The sequence below is a fragment of the Manis javanica genome, chromosome 1, assembly GCF_040802235.1.
Source record: "Manis javanica isolate MJ-LG chromosome 1, MJ_LKY, whole genome shotgun sequence".
Lineage (NCBI taxonomy): Eukaryota > Metazoa > Chordata > Mammalia > Pholidota > Manidae > Manis > Manis javanica.
In genome coordinates this window covers 217,099,862-217,113,363 of record NC_133156.1, presented here as the reverse complement: position 1 = coordinate 217,113,363, position 13,502 = coordinate 217,099,862, and the positions used below count along the sequence as shown (strand labels likewise).

At 37.1% G+C, this 13,502-nt stretch overlaps 1 protein-coding gene across 13 annotated transcripts in view; it reads left to right on the top strand.

Moving 5' to 3' along the window:
• The window catches only part of BIRC6 (baculoviral IAP repeat containing 6), a 268,324-nt gene that overhangs the window by 250,168 nt on the left and 4,654 nt on the right, over positions 1 to 13,502 (top strand). For all 13 annotated transcript variants that reach the window (XM_073214568.1, XM_073214551.1, XM_073214548.1 and 10 more), the window contains one exon: positions 10,080 to 10,268. In XM_073214568.1, coding sequence (XP_073070669.1) covers positions 10,080 to 10,268 — 189 coding nt within the window. The remainder of the gene's footprint in view (positions 1 to 10,079; positions 10,269 to 13,502) is intronic.

Below are 13,502 nucleotides of genomic sequence, written 5' to 3'. Positions count from 1 at the left end.
CCCTGACACACCGGGCCAGTAGCGGGAGAGCAGCTGCGCACGCTGGGGGCAGTGGCACCAAAGGGACACTGGAGCAGTCTGCGCGAGTCTGCAGCAGCCAAGTAACCCAGTACCGGCCCACGTGAGCTGGTGGTGGCAGTGGCGGAGCAGCCCACATGCATTGGCAGCAGCAGCGTCAGAGGGGCCCAGGAGTGCCCTGCGTGAGCCAGTGGTGGTGGCAACCAAGCGGCCCAGGAGTGGCCTGTGCGAGCCTGCAGCGGCAGTGACTGAGTGGCCCAGTAGTGGCCCACACACACTGGCTGCGGCGGCGCCAGAGGGGCCTGGGAGTGGCCCGCGGGAGCCGGCGATGACAGAAGAGGAGCAGCCGGGAGTACCCGCGACCCCAGCAGCCACCCAGAATCTCAGCCCAGCACACAGCCACCCGGACCAGAAGCAAAGGGCACAGCCAGCACACAGCTGCCTGGTGGGTGGGCTGCTCTCACAAGAGAGCACACTTGGGGTGCCTGCCACACCCTGCAGGGCTCTGCGGTACTCTGACGGAGACCCCACCCACAGAAGCTTAGGGGATTAACCTGGAAATTGCAAGAGGAGTGCAGGTAACTGACACAGGCAGCAGAGAAGGGCAAGGTGACCAGCAAGCAGGAAAGGACTTTGTTCTCCCAGCTGACACACATGCTGCCTGCCTACAGCTACCTCTATGACCATGAAAAGGCACAGGAATTTGGTCCAGTCCAAAGTTACCCAGACAACCCCCGAGAGAGGGCATGGGGAGATAGACTTAACCAATCTCCCTGAAAAAGAATTCAAAATAAAGGTCATAACCATGCTGATGGATCTGCAGAGAAATATGCAAGAGCTAAAGGAACAAGTACAGAGGGAGAATACAGAAATAAAACAATCTCTGGAAGGACTTAAGAGCAGACTGGATGAGGGGCAAGAGGCCGTTAATGGAATAGAAATCAGAGAAAAAGAATACAGAGAAGCTGAGGCAGAGGGAAATAAAAGGCTCTCTAGGAATGAAGGAATATTAAGAGAACTGTGTGACCGATCCAAATGGAACAATATCTGCATCATATGGGTACCAGAAGAAGAGAGAGAAAACGGGATAGAAAGTGTCTTTGAAGAAATAATTGCTGAAAACTTCCCCAAACTGGGGGAGGAAATAGCTTCTCAGACCATGGAGGCTGACAGAACTCCCAACAGAAGGGACCCAAGGAGGACAACACCAAGACATATAATAATTAAAATGGCAAAGATCAAAGACAAGGACAGAATATTAAAGGCAGCCAGAGAGATTAAAAAGCTCACCTACAAAGGAAAAACCATTAGGCTATCATTAGACTTCTCAAGAGAAACTTTACAGGCCAGAAGACAATAGCATGATATATTTAATGCAATGAAACAGAAGGGCCTTGAACCAAGAATACTTTATCCAGCATGATCATCATTTAAATATGAAGGAGGGATTAAACAATTAAACAAGCAAAAGATGAGGGAATTTGCCTCCCACAAACCACCTCTACAGGGTACTTTAGAGGGACTGCTCTAGATGGGAGCACTACTAAGGCTAAATAGATGTTGCCATAGAAAATAAAATCACAGCAAAGAAAGCAGACCAACCAAATACTAACTAAAGGCAAAAACAATAAAATCAACTACTCACAAAAGGAGTCAAAGGAAACACAAAAGAAAACAGAATAAAACACCTGACATATAAAGATTGGAGGAGAAGAAATAAGAAGGGAGGGAAAGAATCATCAGACTGTGCTTACAATAGCTTAATAAGCGAGCTAAGTTAGTTAGATAGTAAAGAAGCTAAACTTGAACCTTTGGTAACCACAAACCTAAAGCCTGCAATGGCACTGAGTACATATCTTTCAATAATCACCCTAAATGTAAATGGACTGAATGCACCAATCAAAAGACACAGAGTAACAGAATGAATAAAAAAGCAAGACCCACCTATATGCTGCTTACAAGAAACTCACCTCAAACCCAAAGACATATACAGACTAAAAATCAAGGGATGGAAAAAGATACTTCATGCAAACAATAGGGAGAAAAAAGCAGATGTAGCAGTACTAGTATCAGACAAAATAGACTTCAGAAAAAAGAAAGTAACAAGAGATAAAGAAGGACATTATATAATGATAAAGGGGTCAGCCCAACAAGAAGATATAACCATTAAAAATATATATGCACCCAATACAGGAGCACCAACATATGTGAAACAAATACTAACAGAATTAAAGGAGGAAATAGAATGCAATACATTTGTTCTGGGAGACTTCAACACCCCACTAACTCCAAAGGACATATCTACTAGACAGAAAATAAGTAAGGACACAGAGGCACTGAACAACACACTAGAACAGATGGACTTAATAGACATCTACAGAAACCTACAACCAAAAGCAGCAGGATACTCATTCTTCTCAAGTGCACATGGAACATTCTCCAGAATAGATCACATACTAGGCCACAAAAAGAGCCTCAGTAAATTCAAAAAGATTGAAATTCTACCAACCAACTTCTGAGACCACAAAGGCATAAAACTAGAAAATAATTATACAAAGAAAAAAAAAAGGCTCACAAACACATGGAAGCTTAACAACGTGCTTCTAAATAACCAATGGACCAATGACCAAATTAAAACAGAGGTCAAGCAGTATATGGAGACAAATGACACCGACAGCATAAAGCCCCAACTTCTGTGGGATGCAGCAAAGGCAGTTCTAAGAGGCAAGTATGTAGCAATCCAGGCCTATCTAAAGAAGGAAGAACATTCCCAAATGAATAGTTTAAAGTCACAATTGTTGAAACTGGAAAAAGAGGAACAAATGAAGCCCGAAGTCAGGAGAAAGAGGGACTTAATAAAGATCAGAGAAGAAATAAATAAAATTGAGTACAATAAAACAATAGAAAAATTCAAACCAACCGCCAGTTCTTTGAGAAAATAAATAAAATAGATAAACTCCTTGCCAGACTTATTAAGAGAAAAAGAGAATCTACACATATCAACAGGATCAGAAATGAGAAAGGAAAAATCACGACGGACCCCACAGAAATACAAAAAATTACTACAGAATACTACGAAAATCTATATGCTAACAAGCTGGAAAACCTAGAAGAAATGGACAACTTCCTAGAAAAACACAATCTTCTAAGACTGAACAAGGAAGAAACAGAAAATCTAAACAGACCAATTACCAGCAATGAAATTGAAGTGGTAATCAAAAAACTACCCAAGAACAAAACCCCTGTCCAGATGGATTCACCGCTGAATTTTATCAGACATACAGAGAAGACATAATACTCATTCTCCTTAAATTTTTCAAAAAATAGGAGAGGAAGGAATACTTCCAAATTTATTCTTTGAAGCCAGCATCACTCTAATACCAAAACCAGGCAAAGACCCCACCAAAAAAAGAAAATTAAAGACCAACATCCCTGATGAACATAGATGCAAAAATACTCAACAAAATATTAGCAAACCATATTCAAAAATCCATCAAAAGGATCATACACCATGATCAAGTGGGATTCATCTCAAGGATGCAAGGACGGTACAACGCTTGAAAATCCATCAACATCATCCACTACATAAACAAAAAGAAGGACAAAAATCACATGATCATGTCCACAGATGCTGAAAAAGCATTCTATAAAATTCAACATCCATTCATGATAAAAACCCTCACCAAAATGGGTATAGACAGCAAGTACCTCAACATAATAAAGACCATATATGATAAACCCACAGCCATCATCATACAAAACAGCAAGAAGCTGAAAGCTTTTCCTCTGCAATCGGGAACAAGACAGGGATGCCCACTCTCCCCACTGTTAATCAACATAGTACTGGAGGTCCCAGCCACGGCAATTACACAAAAAAGAAATACAAGGAATCCAGATTGGTAAAGAAGAAGTCAAACTGTCACTATATGCAGATGACATGATATTGTACATAAAAAACCCTAAAGACTCCACTCCAAAACTACTAGAACTAATAACGGAATTCAGCAAAGTTGCAGGATACAAAATTAACACACAGAAATCTGTGGCTTTCCTATACACTAACAATGAACCATTAGAAAGGGAAATCAGGAAAACAATTCCATTCACAATTGCACCAAAAAGAATAAAATACCTAGGAATAAACCTAACCAAAGAAGTGAAAGACCTATACCCTGAAAACTACAAGACACTCTTAAGAGAAATTAAAGGGGACACTAACAAATGGAAACTCATCCCATGCTCCTGGCTAGGAAGAATTAATATCGTCAAAATGGCCATCTGCCCAAAGCAATATACAGATTCGATGCAATCCCTATCAAATTACCAACAGCATTCTTCAACGAACTGGAACAAATAGTTCAAAAATTCATATGGAACCACCAAAGACCCCGAATAGCCAAAGCAATCCTGAGAAGGAAAAATAAAGTGGGGGTAATATCGCTTCCCAACTTCAAACTCTACTACAAAGCCACATTAATCAAGACAATTTAGTACTGGCACAAGAGAGCCACAGACCAGTGGAACAGAATAGAGACTCCAGATATTAACCCAAACATATATGGTCAATAAATATGCAATAAAGGAGCCATGGACATACAATGGGGAAATGACAGTCTCTTCAACAGCTGGTATTGGCAAAACTGGACGGCTACATGTAAGAGAACGAAACTGGATCACTGTCTAATCCCATACACAAAAGTAAATTCAAAATGGATCAGAGACCTGAATGTAAGTCAGGAAACCATAAAACTCTTAGAAAAAAACATAGGCAAAAATCTCTTGGACATAAACATGAGCGACGTCTTCATGAACATATCTTCCCAGGCAAGGGAAACAAAAGCAAAAATGAACACGTGGGACTATATCAAGCTGAAAACCTTCTGTACAGCAAAGGACACCATCAATAGAATAAAAAGGCATCCTACAGTATGGGAGAATATATTCATAAATGACAGATCTGGTAAAGGGTTGACATCCAAAATATATAAAGAGCTCATGCACCTCAAAGAACTAAAAGCAAATAATCCACTTAAAAAATGGGCAGAGCAAAGCAATATACAGATTTGATGCAATCCCTATCATATTACCAACAACATTCTTCAACGAACTGGAAAAATAGTTCAAAAATTCATATGGAAACACCAAAGACCCCGAATAGCCAACGCAATCCTGAGAAAGAAGAATAAAGTAGGGGGGATCTCACTCCCCAACTTCAAGCTCTACTACAAAGCCATAGTAATCAAGACAATTTGGTACTGGCACAAGAACAGAGCCACAGAGCAGTGGAACAGATTAGAGACTCCAGACATTAACCCAAACATATATGGTCAATTAATATTCGATAAAGGAGCCATGGACATACAATGGGGAAATGACAGTCTCTTCAACAGATGGTGCTGGCAAAACTGGACAGCTACATGTAAGAGAATTAAACTGGATCACTGTCTAACCCCATACACAAAAGTAAATTTGAAGTGGATCAAAGACCTGAATGTAAGTCATGAAACCATAAAACTCTTAGAAAAAAATATAGGCAAAAACCTCTTGCACATAAACATGAGTAACTTCTTTATGAACATATCTCCCCAGGCAAGGGAAACAAAAGCAAAAATGAACAAGTGGGACTACATCAAACTAAAAAGCTTCTGTACCACAAAGGATACCATAAGGAGAACAAAAAGGTATCCTACAGTATGGGAGAATATATTCATAAATAACATATCTGATAAGGGGTTGACATCCAAATTTTATAAACAGCTCATGCACCTCAACAAACAAAAAGCAAATAAGCCAATTAAAAAATGGGCAGAGGAGCTGAACAGACAGTTCTCCAAAGAAGAAATTCAGATGGCCAACAGACACATGAAAAGATGCTCCATATCACTGGTTATCAAAGAAATGCAAATTAAAACCACAATGAGATATCACCTTACACCAGTAAAGATGGCTACCATCCAAAAGACAAACAAAACAAAGTTGGCGAGGTTGTGGAGAAAGGGGAACCCTCCTACACTGCTGGTGGGAATGTAAATCGGTTCAACCATTGTGGAAAGCAATATGGAGGTTCCTCATAAAGCTCAAAATAGAAATGCCCTTTGATCCAGGAATTCCACTTCTAGGAATTTACCCTAAGAATGCAGTTTCCCAGTTTGAAAAAGACAGATGCACCCCTGTTTATCTCTGCACTATTTACAATAGCCAAGAAATGGAAGCAACCTAAATGTCCATCAGTAGATGAATGGATAAAGAAGATGGGGTACATATACACAATGGAATATTACTCAGCCATAAGAAAAAAACAGATCCTACCATTCGCAACAACATGGATGGAGCTAGAGGGTATTATGCTCAGTGAAATAAGCCAGGCGGAGAAAGACAAGTACCAAATGATTTCTCTCATGTGGAGTATAAGAACTAAGGAAAACTGAAGGAACAAAACAGCAGCAGAATCACAGAACCCACGAATGGACTAACAGTTACCAAAGGGAAAGGGACTGGGGAGGATGGGTGGGAAGGGAGGGATAATGGCAGGGAAAAAGAAAGGGGGCATTATGATTAGTATGTATAATGGGGGGGTGTTGGAAAGGGCAGAGCTTTGCAACACAGAGAAGATAAGTAGTGATTCTACAACATCTTACTATGCTGATGGACAGTGACTAATAGGGTGTGTGGGGGGGACTTGGGATAGGGGAGAGCCTAGTAAACATACTGTTCTTCATGTAATTGTAGATTAATGATAACAAAATAAAATTTAAAAAAATTAAGGAAAATGGGCAGAGGAGCTGAACAACAGTTCAGATGCTCAACAGACACATGAAAATATGCTCTACATCACTAGTCATCAGAGAAATGCAAATTAAAATCACAACGAGATATCACCTCACACCAGTAAGGAACCCCGCCATCCAAAAGACAAACAAATGTTGGGTGAGGTTGTGGAGAAACAGGAACCCTCCTATACTGCTGTTGGGAATGTAAACTAGTTCACCCACTGTGGAAAGCAGTATGGAGGTTCCTCAAAAAGCTCAAAATAGAAATGCCCTTTGATCCAGGAATTCCACTTCTAGGAATTTACCCTAAGAATGCAGTTTCCCAGTTTGAAAAAGACAGATGCACCCCTGTGTTTATTGCAACACTATTTATAATAGCCAAGAAATGGAAGCAACCTAAGTGTCCATCGGTAGATAAATGGATCAAGAAGATGTGATACATCTTCACAATGGAGTAGTATTTAGCCATAAGAAGAAAACAAATCCCACCATTTGCAACAACATGGATTGAGCTAGAGGGTATTATCCTTAGTGAAATAAGCCAAGCAGAGAAAGACAAATACCAAATCATTTCACTCATGTGTGAAGTATAAGAAAAAACTGAAGGAACAAAACAACAGCAGAAACACAAAACCTACGAATGGACTAACAGTTACCAAAGGGAAAGGGACTGGGGAGGATGGGTGGGAAGGGAGGGACAAGGGGTCGGAAAAAGAAAGGGGGCATTACGATTAGCATGTATAGTGTGTGTGGGGGAGCAAGGGGAGGGATGTGCTACACAGAGAAGACAAGTAGTGATTCTACAGCATCTTACTACACTGATTGACAGTGACTGTAATGGGTTTTGTGGGGGGGACTTGGTGAAGGGGGGAGTCTAGTAAATATAATGTTCCTGATGTAACAGTAGATTAATTATACCAAAAAAGTTAATTAAAAAAAAAAGGTTGAGGGGATAAATTACTCTGCCTACTGTTGTCTCTCACTTAATATACACTTTCTCAGAGCTAGATATATCCTATTTTTTTTGAATAGTGAAAATAACATCCTTTTAAAAAAGAGAAATCCTTTTTTCCCCAGGATTTATTAATTTTCTGTTTGTTTATGCCTATTGTTTTATGGGCTACAGTAAAGTGTGCTCTAAAGCAAAATGACTAAATGGGTCAGATAATCCACGGCTCCAGAAATTCTGTGAAATGAATATTGTAACTCCTAAATAGCTGAGTTCACTGAAGAAAAAGTGGCATTTATATGCCTCTGAAAGGTAAATGTTTTAAACAGTAAATAGAAAATGCCTTTAAAATGTAAATACATGATAATGTCATCCAGTGATAAAAGAATTCATGATATAAATTACTCTTTGAATGTAATTTCAAGAAATATTGATCTCTGCTAATAAATTATCAAATGCAAACTTTTAAATCCATTTTATTTTTTTTCTTTTAGCAGACACTAAGTTATACCCAAATTTATTTCTCTAAAGTATTTTTCTTTGTTGTGTACACAAAACATATATTCTTTATATTTCCTTTATTTGGTGTAGCTGTTTTGATCAAATATGCTATGAATCTGAAGTAATCTTTAAATTGTTTAAGTCTACAAATGTCTCAGATTTTTTTTTTTTGAGAGGGCATCTCTCATATTTATTGATCAATTGGTTGTTAACAGTTAACAACAATAGAATTCTGTACAGACTACTCAATGCACAATCATTAATCCACCCCAGCCTAATTCTCATCAGTCTCCGATCTTCTGAAGCACAATGAACAATTTCTTACATGGTGAACAAATTCTTACATAGTGTATAAATTCTTACATGGTGAACAGTACAGGGGCAGTCATCACAGAAACTTTCGGTTTTGGTCATGCATTATGAACTATAAACAATCAGGTCAAATATGAATATTCGTTTGATTTTATACTTGATTTATATGTGAATCCCACATTTCTCCCTTATTATTATTATTTATTTTATTTTATTTTTTTAAATAAAATGCTGAAGTGGTAGGTAGATGCAAGATAAAGATAGAAAACATAGTTTAGTGTTGTAAGAGAGCAAATGTAGATGATCAGGTGTGTGCCCATAGACTAAGTATTAATCCAAGCTACAAATGTCTCAGATTTTTAAAAATATTTTGTCTTTTGGGAGATGAGGTTAAATATATGAGTCCTATGTTCTAGATTTGTGATGATTTTTAACTTAAATTCTTTCTCTGCCTTTGAAGAAAAATGGGGATCATATCTTATTCTTATTAATAGAAGAAGAATATTTAAAAGAAGAGGGAAGAAACTGATAACTATGCCCTGAAAGATTATTTCAGAAGTGTCAAGATTTGCATTAGGGGAAACTATATAGCCAGAGGAAAATCACTTTCTTTCCAGCATACACGTAGTGTCAGAGAGTTTTAAAAATATGAGAACTTTGCCTCAGAATTATACACGTTAAATTTTTTTTCTATAGTTGACCATGCTTTCTATAACATGTTCACTCCAGGTCATATTTACCCTTTTCTGTTCTCAAGTCATATTCAGTTCAAGTTCCCATTTTTAAAATTTTCTAAGAAAATAAATCCTTTGACTTCTAGATGCATACCCTTGTCATTGTTTACTCATCTTTCTGAATGAAAGTGTAATTGCTATTAATCTTTTTCTCTTATGAAGTGCCATATGGTATCTAATGTTTTCCTACCTCCAAAGATATTATAATAGCTAGTTATCTAAGTATATTAGCTAGCAATATAAAAATGATCTCTGAATATTTGTTACATCTGGAGAAACAGGCCTTCTGTTATGTAAGTGGCAGGTCAGAGGTGGTCTTAGAGCCATGGCATCTTGCCAATGAAAGCTTACAGGTTTTTGTGATAGTGTGCAAATTAATTTTCCTTGGAATAAAAATAAAGACTGCTTCAAGCATTGTTTTCCTTACAATTGAATATTGTTAGGAGTGCATAATTAGCTTTATGCTTTTTAAGGACAGTTTGAGCACAGTAATGTTAAATTGGTTTGCAATGTTTATAAACAAATGTTTTGTTACAGTTTCAGGAAACAGGATTTTTCATACCTATTTTTATTTTTAAGGATTGAGGAATATAATATATATATAAATATATAAGATCCTATCTTTTTAAATTTGCTTTAAAAAAGTATTGCAGTGTCATAATTCTTAACATCAATTTATGATGATAAAATTATGTGGAAATGCACACCAAAAGGGACTTTTAGCTGGCGAAGATACCAGTTTACTGGAAGTAAAAATGTCCTGTTAAGACTTTTCTTTATTTCTTTGTTCTTTAGGTGTTGGTGTCTGTTCAGTCCCTTATATTAGTAGCTGAGCCTTATTTTAATGAACCAGGATATGAACGGTCTAGAGGCACTCCCAGTGGCACACAGAGTTCTCGAGAATACGATGGAAACATTAGACAAGCAACGGTTAAGTGGGCAATGCTAGAACAAATCAGAAACCCTTCTCCATGCTTTAAAGAGGTATGTCCAACAAAATTATTGAAATACTTTATTAAAGAATGTGGTTTTTTAGTATTGCACTTGCCTTTATACTGAGTATACTAAACTTTATCTGTGGTATCCTCAACTTGACTACAGTTTTTAATTAAAAAAATCAGAATAGTACAGCCAGGTGAATTTTAAAGCCACTTACTAAAAGGCACCTGACTCTATTTTGGGACAGTTTTATCAATTCCTTATTTTTATAGTTACCATTCTATTAGCAAATTGTCTAAATATGTTACTAAAATATTCCTCATAAAAATATTCTTTCTTATTAGAGGTCAAAATATTTTCTAGAATTGTCTTGCAAATGGAAACTTTGCCTTTACTCTAATATCTGTGTATGAACATTGAAGAAAATATATTTTCTTTAGGAAGAAGCTGGACTAAGTGAGTTTCTGAAACCTTGATGTTCTCAGTGCTTTCATTTCACCACATCTTGAAGCATGCTCTTTTCCTGTGGTTAGTTTTCTCTCTGTAGTCTCATTTCTAAAATACAATTTTCACCCATAATATCAAATCAATTATCACATCTTTGACTCTGTTGTGAATCATTTTTCTTTCTTAAAATTGTTTCCCTTAAACATGAGTTTCTTATATTATGCTAGAAATGCAATATTTTAGAGGAAAAGTTGCCATATTTGCCTGACAGAAAATTGATCTTTAATAACAACTAAGGAATTATGTGTGACTGCTGTGTAACATCATACCTGAAACCCTGCTCATAACATGGATGAATATACTCTGAAGGAATGTAAAAAGAATATTTCTTTTGTTTTTGTTACACTAAGTGAATTATACTTTGAATAGCAAAGTTGGGTATTTTACTTTTGTGAAGGCTTGCATTTTATCTTGAAAGGCTGTAGGGAATCACTTTTCCTAATATTACAGGAAACACAAAGATATATTTCATTATACTCTTAAGCCTAATATTATATTCCTTTTCAAGCTTGGGTTACTTACTAACATGTAGCAGTGATTAGGCACTGCATTAAGTACTCAGAACTGGGATAAATGAAACTGTTCCTAACTTTAAAAAACTTATATTCCTCCTGTTTGTATCACAGATTAATTTCTTCAGTGCCTTTCAGACTCAAGAAATGAATCCACATATATAAACTACTTGACAAGTCCACTAGAATGTATAATAGTCATCTCAAACTTCACCCTGCAAAACTGAATTCTTGATCTTTCCTTCCCTCCCTCTCCCAGTTAGAATACCATCAATCTAGGCTCCAAACCTCAATCATTTGTGACTTCATTATTTTTCTCATATACCACACTCAATCTATTGACAAGTCTTCTTTGCTCTACACTTCAAAATATAATCAAAACTTTGTGGTAAAAACCATCTTAGCCTTGGCTGGCCTACTTCAAGTCACCATTACCTATTGTTTGGACTGTTGAAGTTGTTTCCTTCTGATTTCCCTGCTTCCACTTTTGTCCCTCACAGCAATTCTCTACACATAATCAGACCATCTCATTCCAATGACTTGCCATTATATGTGAAGAAGAAAACCCAAAGTTCTTACTATGGCCTATAAAGCCTGACATTGTCTGGCCCTGTCTGTTCATCCTTCAGCATCTCTAAAAGTTTAAAGGCTTCTGACACCAAATGTTAGAATATGTAGCAACTCAAACTCTGATACACTTCTAATGGGAATATATACAGGTATAGCCTCTTTGGAATATTGTTTGGCAGGCTCTAATAAGCTAAATATATTCCCTGTGATTAGGAGTTCCACTCCTTGGTAGATGCTCAATAGAAGTTGTATACACATTGGGTATAGAGAATATTCAGAGCACTATTCATAATTGCCCCAAATTGGGAGCAGTCCATCAGTCCATCAGTAGGATGAATGCACAAATTCTTAAGTATTCATAAAGTGGAATTCAGCAATGTGAATGAACTGCTCTGTAAATTAACATGGACAAATACCAACACAATACAGAGCATAGGAAGCTTGGCTTCCTGTACAAAAGAAGGTACAAAAGAGTACCTTCCATATGCTTCCATTTATAAAGAGTTTGAGAATGAGTAAAACTAACTCATGCTTATAGTATTCAGGATAGTGTATATCTTTGGATGAAGATTAATGGTGAGAGGTAAGCACAAGTGGGGGGACTTCTGGCCTGGTTGGTAATGTTCTGTTTCTTACCTTAGTAGAGGTTACATTTGGTATGTTCACTGTGGGAAAATGCATTTAGTTTACACATTGATTTATGCACTTTTCTGTATATGCTAAGCCTTAATTTAAAAATGTATTGAAAAAATTGCCGAGTATATGTACTCATGTGTAATCTGTTAGTTCATGTATGAACATTTTTTTCTGGAAGAAGAATCAGCCATTAACACAAGGAACTCAGAGTAGGGGCGGTAACTTTTACAAAAAAGCAAATATATATCATTTGAAACAAGAATCGTTCTCATCCCTTAGAACCTAATGCACATTATAGGGGGCACCCCTTGGTCATGAATGCTCTCCTGACTTTCCCAAATACATATGACTTGCTCTTCTTTGAATTCCCTGGGATGTTTTTGTTTCTTAAGTATCTTGGACCCTCCTTGTAAGTTGCTCTTTGGTTATTATGGTTCTTCATGTCAGGCTGTTTCTTACTCACTTTTGTATCCCTATTGGCATCAAAGGCAACAACTATTAAATATAGTAAGATCTACTGGTGTTCTACATTCGTTCCCAGGTTTTTCTCCCTCGTAGGTATTACTGCCTTTTCTTTAGGGGAGAAAAGCTCATTGGACAATATAGCAGTTCATCCAAAATACAGAATATTTCCAAACTGATTGAATAATGTTTCCAAATTGATGTGTTTTCTAATTTGATTTTGTCAAAAATAGACTCCTACTACTTACACGGGAAGAAATTTCACTCAGTTTTTCAAACAGAGAATTTTTAAAATCCCAAATGTAAGCCACAATTATACAAGGAAATTTAAGTTCATAAAATAAAATGCTATCCATAAATTGACCAGAAGAAAAAATAAAGGAAGTAATAATAATGCCTTTTTAGGGCTCTGTTCTGATTTCTGTGTGAATGCCTTTCTCGAGTTATCTAGGTGTTCTCTGAATTTACTTTTAAAGGTCATAATTTCTGAAGTTCTCTTAATATTTTTCTAATTCTTTTCTTCTGCTTATTTGTTATTTACATTCATCTTCTGAAAAGATTGCATTATATATGCCTTAATCTCTCTGGGTAG